The sequence below is a fragment of the Cygnus olor genome, chromosome 2 (assembly GCF_009769625.2).
Source record: "Cygnus olor isolate bCygOlo1 chromosome 2, bCygOlo1.pri.v2, whole genome shotgun sequence".
NCBI lineage: Eukaryota > Metazoa > Chordata > Aves > Anseriformes > Anatidae > Cygnus > Cygnus olor.
The window spans coordinates 106,631,702-106,650,867 of NC_049170.1; the positions used below are offsets into that span (position 1 = coordinate 106,631,702).

At 45.0% G+C, this 19,166-nt stretch overlaps 1 protein-coding gene and 1 long non-coding RNA gene across 4 annotated transcripts in view; one reads left to right on the plus strand and one right to left on the minus strand.

The window, feature by feature from the left end:
• Positions 1-15,637, minus strand: part of RAB31 (RAB31, member RAS oncogene family) — a 64,032-nt gene extending 48,395 nt beyond the window's left edge. For 2 of the 3 annotated variants that reach the window (XR_005817794.1, XM_040550003.1), the window contains exon 1: positions 15,487-15,637. Coding sequence is in view for 2 of the 3 variants with exons in the window: in XM_040550003.1 (XP_040405937.1) it covers positions 15,487-15,525 (39 nt within the window). In the remaining variant the exon portion in view is untranslated. The remainder of the gene's footprint in view (positions 1-15,486) is intronic. The other variant, XM_040550002.1, reaches the window with a different exon arrangement.
• On the plus strand, positions 13,730-18,816 carry LOC121066480. Its single transcript, XR_005817795.1, has 3 exons — positions 13,730-14,259; positions 17,502-17,637; positions 18,164-18,816. It is a non-coding gene; the product is annotated as an uncharacterized LOC121066480 (long non-coding RNA).
• The last annotated feature ends 350 nt before the right edge of the window (positions 18,817-19,166 follow it).

The window sequence follows — 19,166 nt, forward strand, 5'->3', positions numbered from 1 at the left end:
GCTGCAGCCAAAAGACCTTTGGGATGAGCGGAGTGGCCATACCTTCCCTCCTCTCTCCTTCCCAAACACTTGGCTTCCAAAAGGATTCATCCAAAGTGTTCTCTTATCTCAAACCAAGACCATCAGCTAGCTATTCAACTAGGAGGAACTCCACTAACTTCAGCTGAAAAATTGACTCAAAATGTGGAAAGGTTTCTCCAAATGTGGGGACTCAAAAGAAGGCACATTATCACCTTGAAAGAAGGCAAGACCGTGATGGAAAGACAATCCAGCCAGAAAAGGAGCTATATTTCCTTCATACATAGTCCAGCGATTGAAATGGCATTAAACCAGCAGTAAGGAACAAATCCTTGTTTTACACTGCAGTGGATGGCAGGAGTAGCAGTCGCTTCAACTATCTATGATCCAAGAAATCACAAAGTGGCACACATGACTGCTGTACACTAACTCACCCAGAGCTTACAAACTATGCTGCTCTTCTGTGAACTGCCAACTCCTTTTCTTTTTTTTTTTTTTTCCCCTCCCCGTTTCTCCCTTAAAGTTGGCAAGGAGCTATAAAGCAATCTTCGTTTATGAGAAACGGGGCTGCGGAGGGAAAGGGAGAACAAAGAAGCTTCCTTCAAAGCTATTTTTTAAAATAACTCCAATACAGTAAAACTAAATAAATAAAACCATGAGGCAAAACAGAAGTGTAATTGATGAAGAAAACATGGCCTGTGGGTCAGTACCGCAGCTACCTCAGCTTCTTTCTCTTCACCATGACTCAAGAACAGTAACACTGTAGAATATATTAAATAATAATAATAATAAACTTTGCAGCCAGCCTAGAGATTTAAAGCACAGGAACACCCAACTTAGTAAATTTTAAAGCTTGTCTGTTTTAGTAATAGAAAAGAAAAGAAAAGAAAAGAAAAGAAAAGAAAAGAAAAGAAAAGAAAAGAAAAGAAAAGAAAAGAAAAGAAAAGAAAAGAAAACCAACACAACCTCATACTCTAATTTAAATGTATATGTTTAATCACTGCATCACACTGCACAAAGTGCAAGCTAACCACATTGCCATGCTAGCATGAGTGTGGATGGCAGAGATATCAGTGCTCAGTCACTATTAAAATTATTTAGAAACTACTTCCCCACAACAAATTTCCAGCTAATTCTCCAAACCTTCTCTTATATGCTTCCTTCCCTTCACCAAACAAGTTATCAAATTCAGAGCAGTAGCTGAACTGCCAAGAGAAATGGAAGGCATTAAATTGAAATCAAAGAGCGGAATCTCAATCAATTTCTTCTGCCCTTGTCAGCATGTGGTAGGGGAAGAAGTGCCTAGCCTGGTGAAAAGGAAGATGGGAACTCGGTGCTTATTTGCATTCCGTCATCTTAAATTGTGGCTTTTGGGGGCACTGGCAAATTGCTTAAGAAGCTAAATCCCTTGTTTTGAACAGCCTCTACAGTTTCAAGTAAGAGCTTGACGTCTATTGAAAAAGCAGCTGGAAATTAGGTGGTATCAACCTAGCTAACTAATAAGATGAGAAGATGAAAGGAGAAACCCTTCAGAGAGTGGTCACTCACACACAGACCTCCTTTGGAGCCGCAGCACATGCCAAGGAACCTGCAGAAAAACTTCCACTGGATGCAGGGGGCCCAGGTGGGTACCCAATAGCACGAAGACTGAGGGCATCTTCAGTGAGACTTGCGCGTGCTTTATACTACAGACAAGCAGCTTTTGGAGCACAACAGTGTGGTCACAAGCTGCGTAGAAGCAGTCCAGTCTTCTGGGGTCCTCAACATCGAAAAAGCCTCTGGCTGATTCAGTCACAGGGAACACCTGTGCCTCAAAGGGGTTGGCTCAAGACAGAACCCATGGCTAAGAGCAAAACCCCTCGCTACTTGACACTGCTGCCCAGGAAAGAAGCTGCAGCACAAAACCTAACGCTGTGAAACCCTTCTCCAAGGGCTGGAGGGCACTGCAACACAAAGGAGGGCATTTATTTGGGAAATAGCACCACCTGGTGACTCCTGGCACTAAGGGAGAAGGAAGTGAGACAACTTGGCCATACTGGGACAGGAGGGAGAGAAAGGAGCGCTTGCTAAACCGCTCAAGTGAGTTGGGGAACATGAGCCTGGGTAGGGAGGGAAGATGATGACATGGTGAAGTTGCAAGAACTAGACAGGTGGGTCAGACAGAGATGGAAAGAAGAGTGCCTGAGCACCTTCCCTTGGAAACAGAGGCATCTCTCATTGCTGTTATCACCGCAGGACCGCTGCGTAACAATGAGTGGCTGGAAAGGCAGATGGAAAGGCTTCTCCACATCCCACAGATAAATCACTGTACTAAAGCACCAAGAAAGGAAACAAACTAACAAAACACTGCAAAGCATCAACAATGTTGACCAAAGTACCAACCTGAGGAATTTTTATTTGCTCATTTTTAGGAGATCTATAGCTGTGGGACCTTATAGAGCCACTACCGTGCAAACAAGAATCATGCCTCTCTTTATTTGCCCTCTACTCATCTCTGAATCACAGGGTCCTCTTGACCAAAGTGTAATAGAGAAGTGCTAGTAAATTTACCCTCCCAAATGTCCCAAAAGAGATGAAAAAAAGTATTATCTCGTACTCCTTGATATACTCTTCCCATCTCTTCACTGACACCACCCTAGTTCACTCTAATGACCTCTCCCAGTTACTGTCTTGCTGATTTCCCAGCTCAGTACCACCAAATATATTTAAGTGTGATCACTTCCATGTCCATCACTTCATTTTTCAGGTGAGGAGGAGAAAAGAGTCCCATTTTACCATGGGAAATTTCCTATCGTGGTGGTTGGTGGTCACTGTTCTTCACCTTCCCCAGATAAGTAGGAGCCACGTGCAAGCTTAGCAGATCTCTTAAGCATGTCAGACCTTATCAGGGAGGAGCTAAAAAAGCCAAAGTAAAACAAAGAAAAATTGCAAGTCCTACTTCAATGCCTATACAATTTTACTAAGAGCACTATCTGGCAACTCAAATGGAGCTTATTTTCTGGTCAAACTTGGGAGACCTTTTAACATTCACACACGGATTTCCTTTTCCTATCCACTCTATCTCAAAATATACATGCATTCACAAAAATATGCATTTGGCATACTACTCCTCATGCAGGTAAATTCCTATTTAAAAGGCAGTAAAAACCCGTGTGAATAATATCTGCTTGAGAATTCAAATAATTGGCCCTGAACTTGAAAAATTAAGGAATAAGTGTAAGGAAGTAACTTACCAGTTACTGTACCTCACATTTTAAGAGATAACGAGGGGTGATTGCAAGCTGTTATCTCTATTGGCCACATGCACACGCACCAGCATAACAATCTGGTCAAACACCATTCATCATCATTGTGCAACGCAGTGATGAGAGAAACTAAATTCAATTTTCAGACTAAATACATAAATAACCTGAGGCTTTCATAGTTCAGTAAACACATTAGGCAACAGCATCCTGACAAATGTTGTTTTTGAGTACAGTTTGGCAGCAAAAAATGAGATAAACAATTCCGTGTTATTCTTTCCAAATCAAATTCTTTTTCTAAGTGAACCTTCCCCACATATATTTATAACAGTTGAAACTTTCCAAATAATCGTATGACAAGGAGATAATCTTTGACCCAAACTGTTTCACACGAGTTCCTTTTTACATTCGAACACACTGTCTCTTCCGTTGTCAAATCCTATCAGTGGGGTCATAATTCCAAAACTGACTTGTTAGTGTCACTTAATAAATAGCAAGCAAAAAATATATATATACATATGCCTGTCCCCATATAGAATTTATTTTAAATCCCCCAGTCAGTCTGGAATCAATAATCCAATCCAAAGATTATAGTTTCGTATTACAGATTGCCCACAAAACCCAGTCTGGATGAAAGTAATTTGGTTTTCTGCTCAGATGCATGAATTCACTTTCTTCTATTAAAAGAAGGCACCAACTCTTATGCAATTGACTTTATGCACATCAGTTAGGTACAATATTTGAGGAAATGGCTCTTGGTATTCAGTTTACTATTTCAGTAATATAAAAATTGTCATGTGGTTACCTGGAGAATTTGTAAGAGAGCTGAATTACCTTCAAACTTGCCCATCCAAGCCCAGCAAGCAACTCAGTTCAACGTTCAGACATTCCTCCCCCCAGTTTGCTACTAACTCGTCTACAAAGTATTATTGCATTTCATACCAAAGAGGAAGGAAAAAGCCACATAAATTATGAGTGCCAGCCGAAACACCAGTCAAAAACTTGGATTCTGGAGAAGAGAAAACCTCTCATGCACCAATGGGCAACAGAGAGGAAGAAGGCAGTTTCAGAGCGCGGCTATTTAAATAAATTTCCCTTAACAAATGGAAATCAGCATCGCAGCTCTGATCTTTGCTCTAAGTTAGCAGAGCCCCACCAAGTGATACAGCACCTGAGAGCTACCAAAGGCAAACATCTTGTTGCCCTCATACGCTCCCTCTGCCCCATGCCTGCCCCTCATATGTTGGGCCCAAGCCATCCATGAAGACCACTTCCAGCAGCAGCTTTACATTGGCCAGATACCAAAACTCTGTCAAATACTCTCCTGCTGCTTATCAGTTCCCTTCCAGCTGATCCACCCAGCACCTGTAAGATCAGTAATCTCTCATGGCCATTGAAGGTAGTCTCCTTTGGTGAGCAGCCTAAAGGTCAGCCAGCTGCTAACACCGTCTTCTTTATCCAGGAGACCCTGAAACCCCACCCAGTCTTTGGAAACCTGCATTCATCAGCTTTCCAGACAAATTACAAAGAGTGCCTTCCCTCAGGCCATCAAGGGAAGGCAGTCAGCTGAGATTTACTGGAATTTGCTTGTTATTTTGTTATTTGTTATCTACATACTAAATGGCACCATAAAACCCTTGAAACTGGGTGGTTTTGTTTCCCAAACTGATGGGCAGGAATAAGAACGGAAAATAGGAGTAAATGTGTAAAATGTGTAAACCTAAGCTAGATTTTTTTCACCAAACCATTATGTTTAATTAACTCAGATTAGTAGTGATTTCATACTCATCTCATGTGTTCTCTAGACCTAAAGTTCTCCCTAGTACTATAAGCACCACCACTTATTTTGTAGTGTCATGTGAGGACCCACCTGGTGCTTTCCCATGAAAGTAAACAGAAGCGGTAATGGCAAATACAGCATAATAAAACCTGGGGCTGAGTTTTTTTATCCGTTGATTTACTGTGCACGGTGCTGTGAACTTACTGAAAGTAAAGATACCTGCACCAAACAGGCTAGTAAATGGACGACTTTATCAGCGTAAGGCTACATCCTTGAAGCAGCTAGCTGCTTGAATGTTTTCACCTCCTGCTGATTTCAGCAGAGATGAAACCCTGCGTCTCCCAGAGCTGGTACCACTAGTGCCATGGAGTTTAGTTTTTCAGGAAAAAGCCCTTTAAATGAGCAGAAACGGGTTTTGTTGCCATTATCATTAAGGCACCTTCCACACTCTCCACCACAAAAGTAACCAGGAGATTAAAGTGTCTAACTTTCCTCTGCGAATCACTTGTAAGTGCTGATACACCTGGCCATTTTATTTTTTTTTTTTAATTTCTTTGCTCAGAAATTGGAATCCACCCACAATGGCCAAAAGCACACAGGCTTTGCAACCTCCATTGAAAACACCCAGGGAACATTTCAAATGGCAGCGCTAAACCGAGAAGTTTAGTGCAATTAGGAAGGTCCACTCAAGGGACAAGAATAGCTGGGCTAGAAGAGTGGATTGGGTCTTTCCCTGCAAAGCACAGGAAGACTCAGCCCCACACCAGGCACGGAGGACACCTTCTCAGCACAGCCCATTTGGACGCTCAGTGTGCACACTGAGTGCTCAGGACCGTGCAGGACTGAGCCCACAGTTGGCATTGACTGCGGAAGGGCAGGCACAGTGGCTCTGGATGACATCTCCAGCGGCCCATGAAGGCCTAGCAGACCTTCCCTTTCAGCTACCGGCTCTATGACAGTGCATTCTCAACTGGCCAAAAGGTACAGCTTCATCTGATGCCCTATAAACAATTCTACAGGCTCAGTTCAAAAAATGTTTTGAAAGATAATACAGCAAAGCTAGCAAAGTTACAGCTTTAAAAGTTAAAAAAAAAAAAAAAAAAAAAGGACACTAGAGGCTAAACTGAAGGGAGAAGTGGCCGGCTTTTTTCACCCCACCATATTTTTTGGTGTATTATTCACTTTTCCCTTTTGCTCTGCTTTGCATGGTTTTCTGTTTCCCTGCTTTCAGGTTCTCTTTCCCTCACCCCCCTTCTATGATTTTACCCTCTGTGTTCCTCATTACTGGTCCCCTACAACTCTTTTAATCCTTTCCCCTTCACTCTCTCGTTTTCTTCCCTCCTTCCCCAGTATTCTCTCTATATATCACTTTTTTTCTCCAAATCTCCTCTGTGCTGATACTTACACCCATTTTTTCTACAGGTCATCACTTAACTCAAACTATTCCTGGAAAACTTTTGGGTGCTAGGGGTCTCACTCTCCATAAGACAAACTTTTGTTTTTTTTTTTTAATTTGGTCTTATTCTACAAGCCCCAAAGGTTCCTTCTCTCTCTCATCCTTCACACCAGCCTAAAGGTTTTCCTAAAGGCAAACCTAGTCACAAAATTCTGGATCAACTTAATTACCTGGTCAAATAAAGCACAGTCTCCAAAGAGTCTACCAGTTCCTAAAAACCAAGCAGAGGGAAAAACTGAGCTACTTCATCGACAGCTAATGTTAAAAGATAGGAATCACTCAAGAGCTGTGTTATCTCAAATACTTAATTTACATAAACTTTTTTTCTTTATCCTCCACATAGCCCGGCATTCAGCTGTGTATTAAAGTATGTGCTGAGTCTTAAGCTTGGAAATCAGTTCAGCCCGTTCAAAGGCTGAAGGATGTACCCCATACACTGCCGAAGAGCACCCCAGTGCTTCGAATTCAAATTAGGGCTTCAGCAACATAACCTTAAATCAGTATTTATGTTATCTGGTTTTATACAACTGACATTTCTGGTGTTTAAAACATGCTCCAGATGCCTCTGTAATGCTCAGGCATGCTATCAAGCACACCTTGCAGGAAAATAAATAAATAAATAAATAAAAATATCACAGAATAGACTACTCAGAAGAATATTTTAATAGACTATTAGCACAAGTTATACTCTGCTGCTGCAGTCACAACCGTTGAAGAGATTAACTGTGGGACACACTGCTTTGTTTCTTCATTGACATCCAAGCAAGTGAAGACAAAAACAAAGAACGTTTTTTTTTCTAAGAGTACAATTATCAGCATAGCAATTGCAAAAGTTGAAGTCAGCATGGATTATGCACCATGAAAGGCCCGTGGCCTAAGTGTGGTTGGAAGCTTCCTGTTCATACCAGCTTTAACGAGATACACTGCAAGTGCTGATTTTATGACTCTTAAAATAGTCCCACTTAAATTACTTATATTTAGTACACTTCAAGAAAAAGAAAAAGGAGGAAAGTGCTTCCTGTTCAATAACAGGAATGAGTTCTTTCTCACTTCTCAAATCCCTCCAAGAGTTTAATCAGTCATCAGATTTATCCAGTCACCATGAAGAAGTGTGCCTTTATGTACTGGTAGCAATATTTGTCTGTCAGCAACAGTTTTCCTAAATTAACAAATGCTATCTTAAGCGAACAATCATAATATTTGCCTCCACAGATGGCAGAAGCTGCTTGAGATTAACATTGTGACTGCGCATGGACAAACACCTCAAGTATCTCAGTTGTGACATGCTTCTAACTCCTAAACTGCTAACCAGAGTGGTAATGTACTTTCCTCCCTTTAAGTGGGGAAGCTGAAAATGCATTAAGTCCCAAGAAATGAGCTGAGCCTTGTATAATTCCATGCTGCATCCAAGTGAGTCCTGTCCAGGATGATTTTCACATCGCTCTTTGGAAAGCCACCAGCGAGCACGGGAGGCCATGCAAGCGACTTCAGATCTGTCCCACCACCCTGAAGCACAGCTTTGGATCCTGTCTACACTTGAGTTTTGTTTGCCGCAGAACTAAACGGGCCAAAAATAAATAAATAAATAAATATTTCAAAATCGATCCTGCTTTAGGAAGCTCTTCTAACTCTGCTCGTCTCTACAGACAGGCTCTAAAATAAGGGAAAATCTGCCTCTGGCAGTGCCTAACTACAGGTGAGTCCACGCAAGAGGCTGATATTTATCATTTCAAAAGATCGCTCTGGCAGTATTTATAGTCCCTGGTGACTGTGCAGGGCAGAGAGTGACCCTGTCCAGCCGATGACGTGAGCCACATCCTGTCACCCTGCTGAACACAGAGGAAACAATAACTCTGGGACACAAAGTGTTCGGGAGCTGGATCTCACGCACGTGTGCTCCCACGTGTCTCCCAAAGAAGGACTTAATCTGCCCAAAACAAAAAAGCACAAAACCGAAGACTGCTCTACCCTGCCCTCCAAGAAACATAAAAACCACACACCAGCATTTATGTTTAAAAATAGCCACGCGCAAATAAAAAACGTTTGTTCTGCTGACTGCTGTTCAGCTTTCATTAGTGGCTCTGCAAGCCTGGAGACTGTAAATTAAAACACTGGCATGTGCTTACACAAGGCAGTGCTCAGAAGAGGCCCGTTGGCCGCATCCGCTCACTGCTTGCTTAGGTTTTCCTTCTCGTGGCAGTGTTCGAAACTCATTTAGGGGCACAACGAGCCCTGGCAGGGAGCAGAGCACTGAGGACTTGCTCTGCCCTGCCCAAAAAGCAGGGCACGAGCCAACCAACCAGCGTGATTAGCGCTGGATGGAAGTAATTTTTTTTTCTTTTTGTATTCTATAATTATCCAAAGGAAGTGGAGGGAGGAAAAATAAACTGGCTTCAATCTGCTGTAAAGTTGAGCAGGCTCAGCAGTTAGAAATACTCAGGTATGGAGAAGACTAGATTGAACACCAGCTTACGGTGGCTTTCAAAGGGAAAGTCCATCAGCGCAAGAAACTCCAAGAAAATAGGAAGCTGCCTTCCTTTTCCTCCTCCCTCATCAGGCAGGGCCTGCTCGGGACAAGCTGTCCCCATGCGTGTCCTCATGCCACCCCTGCAGCAAGGCCCAGAGACGCCCACACAACCCAACAACCAGCCCTGGCCATGCATGGGGCATCGGCTGGCCCCAGAAGCAGCTCTGGGAAAACACGAGTGGAGGAACAACCACATCTCCTAACCAAGGATGACAACAAAGGGGTTGAACCACAATTCCAAGCCACCATCCTGCATCAACAGAGGTGACACAGAGCCAGAGAAGAAACAAGCAGCCCTGTGCTCAACAGCTTGTTCTCCGAGGATGGGACGCAGCCTGAAAATATGTGATCAACAAACAGTCCCCATAGGGTCTTCCAGCTGAAGACGGCATTTGGAAGAGGGAGCAGAAGGGAGTCAAAAGAAAAGACAGCTGCTTGAAAGCAAGCAGAGCTGAGCTGTAGCCCCTCTGTAAATGCTTCTCTGAAGAAGGAGTTAGTTTTGGAAATTTTACAAAGAGTACGTTTATCCAACCTGTACGCTTACAAAATCTACATGCTCTGTTCAGACACAACCTAACACTAGCAGAATTTGTCGGCACTGTAATTTATAAACACCATCACAAGCAAAAGCCCTGCAGCCCAGCCCAGCTACTGCTTATTTTGCCACTTCCTTAAACTGGATTTGAATTGCAACTGTAACATTAAAGGAAATAAATCATTGCTGTGGAAATAAGTCTTAATATTAACCTGAGTCTCAGGAAACAGACTTTAAATGCACATTTTAAAAAACAGAATGAGAGCATTTTTCTCTTCCCCACACAGCTCTTGCATGCAGTTTGTGATTGCTTCATAGTCTGCCTCAGCATTACTTTACTAAGGAGGGCTAAAACTGCACTCATCCGTGTTCAAAAAATGGGGTTTATTACCAATTCAACTTCCTTATTTTGGCAGAAAGAACGAATTTACTTTTCTCAGAATTACTGTGAAACAAGAAGTGTCACAGCTTTTCAGCCACCACTAAGAAATCAAAAAGAGGGGCAGAAGCAAGAGGCTGGGGAAGCTTGAAAAAAAAAAAAAAGTTTGTAACACTTTAAGCAAAAGAAATAAATATGATTTGACAGATAGAAAAACTACAGCCTGCACATGATTTGTGGACAATAGCCACATCAGGACGGTAGGGTCTCATTCAACAGGCAAGTCAAAACCAGAAGACAGGAGCTGAGCACTGATGCTCAGTTGATGGGACCCAGTTACACGCCGTCCTCCCCAACAAGAGACGGCCACAGGGAATTATTTTTCTGCCCAGTTTATTAGTGACAACAAACTTCGTACTCGGACGCTTTGCAACTACTGAAAATAAAACCTGCTTCCAGTTCTCCCTTCTGCTGCTTCAGAGCTCCTCTGGAGCTGTCAGCATGGTTGTGCTGCTAGACACGAAAACAGAATCTGGCCTCTGCACTTATCTTTTCCTAGAAAGATGTTTGGGTCATAACAGTTTGCTCACTCTTCTAGCTAATTCCACTCAAAACTTCTGGAAGATGCAAGGAAATAAATGTTTGGAAATAGGTCAGGAAAGCAATAAGGCCAATGTCAATATGAAATCATGAATTCCGTTCCTCCGTGGCTCTACATGATAAATTGTTTACCTAGATATTTAGTGTCTACATTGCAAAAATCTGATTGCACCACTTAAACCAATTTTACAACTTAATAGGAAAAAATATTTTAGGCTTCTCGACATAATTGTTTATTGATACAAAAGACAAGGCATTTTTCACTTGTTATGTAATTGGATCTTTTATGCATTTTTTTTGCCCCAAAACAAAATAACCAAGGTCCCTGTCTTCTAAAGTGCCTTGGCAGGCTGTTCTTTTGAATGGCAGAGTAGGGCAATGGAACATGGAAGCAGCACGTGCATGCCCAAGTGCAAACTTTGGCCTCACCAGCTTTCCCAAGGAAATGAGGCACATGCAGCCCTACTAACGGTGTGTCTGGCTGCCCGCCTTTCAGTTCCTCATGGGCTTAAAATTGTTGTCCGGTTGAACACATGATTTGATATAGGGCTAGAACTTCCAAGACTTGCAGCCACCTTTGTCTTTTGCACTACTTTGGTCCCTCTTGTTCTGTTCGAGCCTACAACATTGCAGCTCATGGTTTAGAGTCAAATGAGAAGTGAAATCGTTGTATTTTATAAACTGCAACGCAAACTAAAAGAGTCTCAGTCATTCACCATACATATAATGGCTACTTAAATAAGAAGAGTGGGTACTTCAACTTCTTCCTGAAAGGTCTGATGTACGTGTGCATATATTTTGCTATGGGGATTTGTTCTGCATCCAGCACAATCCAGACCTTTACATTATCATGACATTAGGATAGGAAAACCACAGGGATTTGCTCCTCAAGGAAACTACTACCACATTCCCAATTACTTTAAACATCAAACAATTCTGTGTTCAATTCCACACTCTAATGCAGACACCACACACTGAGGTGCACACCGACAAAGGTAACAAACTGTTCTCCAGACCTGGATCAGGATTAGGTTTTGGAGAAACTCCCGAAGAAACTTTCTCCTCCACAGAGGAGATGCCACTCCTTTCACAAGTTTAGGCTCACCAACTTCAGACACCATTCTGAGACTACGTGCGAGCATCTTCCAGCCAGCAAGGAAGTGAAAACACAAACAGGAGGATGAGAAATGAAGTCACAGGCAAGGAAGATTTTAGGCACTATGTTTGGAGAAGCTTTTTATGGTATGAGTAGATAAGCTTTGGAAGATAACCCTGGAGAGAATAGAAACCTTTGTCACAAGCCTTTTAGAACAAATATGTGTCAGGAAAGTTTAAAGAGGAGCTTTAGAACCAAGGGATCTCTTCCAGGCCTAACTCCTTTGGTCCTGTGATGAACAGTCACAACATAAAAATGTAGTAAACAAAAACAAAAGGAAAGCAGCCACAGAGGTCACTTCAGATGGCAGCTGGCAAGCCACCTCCCACAGCCTCTCTGAGGATCCAAAAAGTTTCCTCAGGAAGCGACAAAGACAAGAAACTTCGCCTCAGTCCTAGACCTGGCAACCTCTCCTGCTGTTGCCACACAGAGTTATGTCAGGACTTGGCAGAGAGCTGTAAAATCGCTCCTCCAGCCTGCATAAAGACAACGCCGGGAGCCAGGGCACATGGCACTGCATGGCCGCAGCCAGATGAGGAAACCCAGATGCTCTTCCCAGCTGTGCACGTGGCCACGCTTCAACCCTGAGGGAGCCCAGCAGCCCCTCTTCGCCCCTTTCTCCTTCACCCCCCTCAGGAGGGCTTCCACCCAGGACAGAAACATCATGCAAGCCAAATGGGAGCTGCAGTTCAATTCCCCAGACAAAGTGAGCTGCAGCTAAACCCTGCTCAGTACCAGGAGCAGGCAGCCTCCAAAACACAGAAAACTTATGTGAACAAACAACAGGTTGGAGTGAGAGGCCAGGAAGAATTTGGGTTGACAAGACAGGGCTTGGAGCAGATGCTCAAGTGGCTGTATTTACCAAGATGAAGGCGTTGCACATGCAGATACATCACTGCCCAGCAGCGGTAATTTACTACATGAAGCAGTTTAGGAGCAGGCTTGAGGCCACTTGCACGGCAGCATGCTCAAGGTAGCTATTAAAATTGTAGCTTCCTCGCTGTTACACCTGAGGCCGTGAGGCACCGAACGATTAGGCAGGCATCCTGTTCCTACCAGCCCAGGAGCAAGTTGAAACCATCTCTCCTCACAGAACATTGCTTTCCCAAATCCATGAGTAACAAAGCTCCGTGACCAACAAGGCCTGCCTTCCAAACTGACTCACACTTGAGATGCCCCAAAACCCCTCCCTGTCATTCCTGGTGCTTCCTTTAACATCCACAAGCCTCACGACCACCCCCTTGTCGTGTGCGACTTCAGGCTGCTCCAAATCTCTCCCATCTCTCCCATAGAGTTTAGAAAACTCCAAGCTACTTCTGTGGAAGAAAGAGTGAAACTCAAGTACCAAAACTCAAGCTTTGATGGATTTATATTGAAAATGATGAGCCAGGTTATCTCCTGTGCTGCAGCAAGACCTGGGCAACACAGGGTTTTCCCTCCAAGAGCCGGTAACTTACTCCCTGTCCTTACTGCTGTGGCACCAGGCCTAACGTTAGCCCTGATGCACAGCACCGTGAGCTGGTGGCATGGAGCATAGCTCTGCTTTCTCTGTCCCCCTCTCTCCTCACACTCCCATCTACACCTTCTACAGCCGAGCAGGGCTTCAAGGCTTGTGGAGATGGTGGCTTTGCCACTGCTGAGCCAGCTGCCAGTTTTTCCTCACTGGGGAATGCTGAACAGGCTGAAATAGCTGAAGTCCAGGCCCTTCGCACAGCTGAGGGCTGTGGACCATCGGGGAACTGGTGCAGATTGAAACCGCGACCCTCCTGGCTGACATAGAGGCGCAGTCTAGGGCTTTGCTCAGAAGTGGAGGTGAAACAGGCTTACAAACTAACTTAATCCATAATATCTAAGGATAAGAACTTGAAACGTGGACATGTCAGACTTGACAGATTACCAAGGGGTCTACTGATGCAAAACAGATTAACCTACCAGGTCTAGGACTGATTGAGAAGATGACTGTTTAGACTCCTCTTAGTAGATCTGCAAACTTATTTTTGGGTTGCCACCTAACTTTTAAGCAGGTCAGAAGATGAGTGGCTGCGGTTGTTCACACACACAGGTACCATTTCCCTGTACGGGCAGTCTGTCTGAACTTCATGAGGGGATTTTTGCAGGATTCCTCACTTTTGGGAAAACAGAGTGTCAGCCTCCACAGGAAATGAGATGTCTGGTCAGAAGTAGGTGGTTTTCTAGGATTACACACTATTAAAACTCAGGAAGGAACATCTTCTCACTAATCACTAACTACTAAGCAAATATAACTACAAATACTTACATCTTCCCGAGGGTTTCCACTGCCACCCTATCATTTTAATGAATCTGCACAGTAATTACATACTGCTGGTAACACAGGGCTGCTTTACAGCTTTCTTTCCCTGTCTTAAAAGTAAACAATTGGACTGCGAAACCTCCAGTACATTTCAATGTTACACAACAGCAGTAAGCAGTGGGCAAGAGGAATGCCATTCCAGAAGACACTTCATCTCTAGAAAATTGCAGGATTTTCTGCTGGGGGAGAAAAAGACTAAAGACACATCCACATGTTCTACCACAGGCTCCTCAGGTCTGTATAAACCGCATTTATTTTGTCTCTGTGCCATTTCCAAAGCTGAAGGCAGGAATTCTCGCTGCGAAAGGAGGACTGGCCATTGCCAAATAGTCCCTGGTGCTCTGGCACCACGTCCTGGCGCTTACCCAGGGCAAAGTACCCACTCCTGCTGGGCTAAGTGTCAACACACGCCACGGAGCACGGCGGTGGCTGTCTTAGTTTCGTGTTCAGACGTTCGGCTCGCTAGTACTGCGTGAAAGAATTCACCCTAAAATGCCTTCATTCATGCAGCTCTCTGAGCGTTTATGGAGATAAGGACCTGAAAGCGGCCTGACTTGCATCCGATACGTTTGAGACATTTGATTTAAGAAGGAAATAAAAAAATAAAAAAACAAGTAGCAATGCTTGGCTGGTGACTGTCAGAGGGGGGGGGTCTGTTCTCCCCGCAGTGTTTATATCCCCACTTGGATGTGCAGTTCCCTCTGTGCAGGGCAGAGCGGGGGCAGGCGGAGCCAAAGTGCAAAGCTAAGCACATTGTTGCTCCAGATGTTAAACGCACACACGATTTCACAAAAAAAAAAAAAAAAAAAAAAAAAAAAAAGGGAAAGAAAAGAAAGGAAAAAAAAAAAGGAAAGGAAAAAAGGAAAAAAAATAAAGTGAAAGACGAGAAAGAAGTTGCAGGATGGCAGTTCTGTGAGGGGTCAAGGCACAGCAAAGCACAGCACCCGCCGGTACCAGGGGGCCGAGGCTCGGCTCCCGGCCGTGTCCCCCCCTTGCTACCGGGGCTCCGGCTGCCGGATCCCACCCCGGGAAGGGCTCAAGGCGCTGGAAAACCCCTCCGGGGGAGCCCCCCCTTAAAAATATGGCCCCTCGCACCACCCTCCAAACCTTTAAAAAAAGCCAAAAAGAAGTTGAAGTAATTAAAAATGGGAATAAACAAGCACACAAAGAGAAGAGCCGCCCCCCCCCGGAGGCTGCCAAGTCTCGGCATGGAGGAATTTAGGGCGGCCGAGCCCCCCCAACCCCGGCCCGGACCGACGGGGGGAGAAGGAGCGGGGGTAGGGAGGGGGGAGCTGGAAACCTCCCCCTCTTTTTTCTCCCCTCAACCCCCACCTGCGGCAGCGGCCGAGAAAAGCGGGACAAAAATCTTAATAATAATAAAATAATGATAATAATTAAAAAAAAAAAAAAATCAGAAGAAATAAGAAGAAGAAAAATCCCCCCGGCGCCGCCGCTACTCACTCCAAGCAGACACACTTTCAGCTCGCGTATCGCCATCATCTGCCCGGGGCCGAGCCGCTCCGCATCCCCCTGCAGCCCCGCACGGCTCCGCACCGCCCCGCACCGCCCCGCACCGCCCGGAACGGGCCCCGCCGCCGCCCACGGCCCCGCCTCGCCCCTGCCCGCGGCGGGACCGGCCCCCGGAGGGGGGGACGCCCCCGGAGGCTCCCGTCTGGGTTTGCACAAGAGCAGCCCGAGGGCACGCCGGTAATTCGGGCTGAAAGGCCGGCTGCGCTCCGGTGCCGAGGTGCCCCGGGGTTGGGGGCGGGGGGAGCTTGGTGTGCCAGGACCACGGCAAAGCAGCAGAGAGTTGTCTGCTGGGCTTTAAGGCACGTAAGCCTCTGTCCTAGGGACTGCCTTAGTCCTCCCTTTCCGCTGTTTTGTCGTATTGAACAGGTAGAAAAACCCTTCGGGGAAAACTGGGAAAATCTCAGTTAGTCGCTAGGAAGTCACTGCCACGTCATTAGGAGCGTCCTGGCAGCAAGGGGCATTTACTACGTCAGGAATTAGTTCCACCTTGGGTCCGCAGGCTGATGGGCCAGGAGATGTCTGCGCTCCCCCAGCCGTCCCGGATCCTGGGCCAAGCATCCTCGGAAATGGTGTCCCCAGGGAGGGAACCCCAGGGCTTTTCTGGTAGAGCTGGTCAGGAGGGGGTGTTGGAAGAGAGACCAGAGGAGAGGCCCAACAGAGAGGTGCTTGTGATTCATCTTTTTATTATTATTATTATTATTATTTTTAAAGGTGAATTTATCAAAGAGGAAGAAAACAGCAAGTTTTCAGGCAGCCCTTACAGGATTATGCTAGTATTCTGCCTACTCAGTCTTCTACAAGACTGCCTTATACTGTAGGGTCTTTCAATAAACAAAATACACTCGCTAACATAGAAAATTTTCAGTTTTTTACTGATAGCACAACTCATTCAAACCAGCTCAACATTTCAGCCAGTAATTAACTTTACAAATTGGCAGGAGGCGTGGAGTTTTAGGGCTTTACACCACCCTTTTTATCAATTTTAAGCCCAGGTTAAACGTTGCCCCTATGACCTTCGGTCAGCCCTTTCCCCTGAGAATCCCAGGCAGTGTTATGGTTCAGGATCATCTGTTGCACAAATCCATTTTTTGGTCACATCTTCAAACATTTCTGTGTCTCTCATATATCCCAGTTGCTATCTACATTCTGCAGAAGGAGGCTGACAAGCAGAGCACTGTGTTCAAAGCTGTTCGGTGTCACACCCACAGCTTGTCCATAGGTGCACTTGGATTCAGCTACAGCGATGCAATGGTAACGAGACGATACATCGAGCAGCTTAATGAACTGTCCTGTGCGGCACTGACTTTGCAGCTTTCATTGAGGCACCATAGCTTTCCAAAGCCTCTCAATGCAGACATGCACTGGAGTACGGTAAATAAAGTTCCAGTTTGGGAGAGCACTTGCTTAAGCCCGTCCATTTTCAGGATGGTGATGCATCCTACTGCCTTCAAAGCCCTGTAAGCCCTGATGTAATGCAAATCAGCGCCAGAGAAATCCACCTGGGAAAGTAAGTCCCATTGCCACGTTTCTTCTCGTCTGTGGAAACGTCTTCTGAAATACTCAGTGGTGAAAGAGGAGCCATTGCTAGAAAGGCTAAAGCACGGACCTCAGGTGATAGCAAATAACCAACCAGCTACTTATAAACAAGCAAAGTGTTTAAAACAGCGGCACAAAGTTGACCTAGAGTTAGCTGTTCAGGCCGAAACAGCAGGAGAGACAGAATTAAGGAAGGGCAATTTAACTTGCACACAAGAAAAAAAGGAGACCAAAAAAAAAAAAAGAGAGTAACCAGAGGAAAAAAACTAACCCATTGTATTCAAAGAAGCTCAGAACCAGGAAGAAAAAGAAGTCCCCCAAAACTATGGAGATAAGAAGAGAGAAAAATAACAACACAAACAGACATGTGCTCACGCATTAAAAAAAGCTAATGACGTCTTTTCTTCCAGGAACTGGCATAATCCTTGTGTTTGTCTGCATGCAAGAAGCTGTGGTCAGGAAAACATTTTTGAGGAATTGGTCATGTTTCAGTGTTTTCAAATGTCTGGTTAAAAGGAAACGAAAACAAGCTTTTGCGTCCTAAAGGTTTGTTTTTTATTTTTTTCTTTGATACCATCTTTTTCAAGTCATAATTAGAAGTTTTGAAACAATGATTTGCCTCACTTCTTTCTACCCAACTGTATCTAGTTTTGGGGAAATACAGTCAGGCAGCATTGGTTTTCAGTAGCCTTCCCTCGGAGTTCCAAGTAACCCGTTCTCTCCTCAGAAATCACTTGCTTCTCTTTCCAGAAAGTGGAGGAGCCAGACCATCCTTCACCTTCTTCTAATTTTATAACCCTGCAATTGCACTGATCTCAAATTAGATCTCACCGAATTGCACTGATCTCACCCTTAGTGTGAGATTTAGCTCCTCAGATCTGGGCTTAAGCCAGCAAGATGTGATCAGGCTCAAGGTGTTTCCGAGTGTGATATCTTGAAAGTTTGTTCAGGCCTGTCTCTAGCTGGAAATCCAAGGTAGTGCTGGTTGCTGTGGGAAGGTAGGATTGATTCATCCTTCATTTTGTGGTGTTTTGTGTCTTGCTTTTTTTTTTTTTCTTCTTTTTTCCCTTAGACGGCTCAAGCGGGACTATCCGGTCACTCAGCCTGATTTTCTCAGAGTAACATCACTGGTTTCACACGAATAGACCCATCGAGGAAAGGTAGCAAGAAAGCTGTCTGGTGAGGTGCACAAGAACAAGAATCAGAAAAACGTGGTTATCCTGCTGCCTCCAGCATTGCCTGGTTGCAAAACCTGGGATGAGGTGTTTATCAGCACTCTGTCTTGGGCTGTCACAAAAAAAAAAAAAAAAAAAGAAAAAAAAAAAAGAGTGGTGTAATGGTATTTTTCTAGCCTGCGTTGTTCGGAAACTGGATGCTCGTGAGGTGCTGGCAAGGCTCCCAGGCGCACGAAGGCATCTGCCTGCCTGCCCCTGCTTTCTCCCTCCTCCTGGCTGGTGACTCTTGACCAGGCTGGGGGCTGCACGGAGCAGGGGCAACTTAACCCCACTCTGCTGTGGGGGGCCTGTCTGCTGCTCCTGGATGTGCAATGCAGCCATGGCAGGCAGACATCACGCCGGCGCCTGCCCGGGGAACTGCCAAAACCTCTTCCAAGGAAAGCAGCTGCCGCCGAGCGGGCAGTTCTCATAGCAGGAGGAGAGGCTTCCAGCTCAGAGCCTGCGTCCTGTGCACAGTCCTGTGGTTACGAAACGGCCACACTTCTGGAAGATGCTGCTTTCTGTTTGCTTGTTTTCTTCATTGACAGGAAGGTCAGAAAAAGGTTGCCCTGGTCAGGCATCACCAGACTCCTCAGATGTGAAAAATGCAGAAGAGGAATGGCCTGGCAGAAGGAAGGAATGGCCGATTTCAGTCACACACATCTTAAGCCACTGCAATTTCTTTTACTTTGGTAGGGTTATTCCACTTTATTTCACAGGCAAAAAAAGTAAAATAGGCCCTTCACAGCCCACTGACTCCAATGCTGACTCCAGGAGAATCCGCAGCTGCCTGTTACTTCAGTGTACTGAGGAGCTGCTTCATGTTTTAACATCTCTCATTTGTGGCATTTATACGGTCCG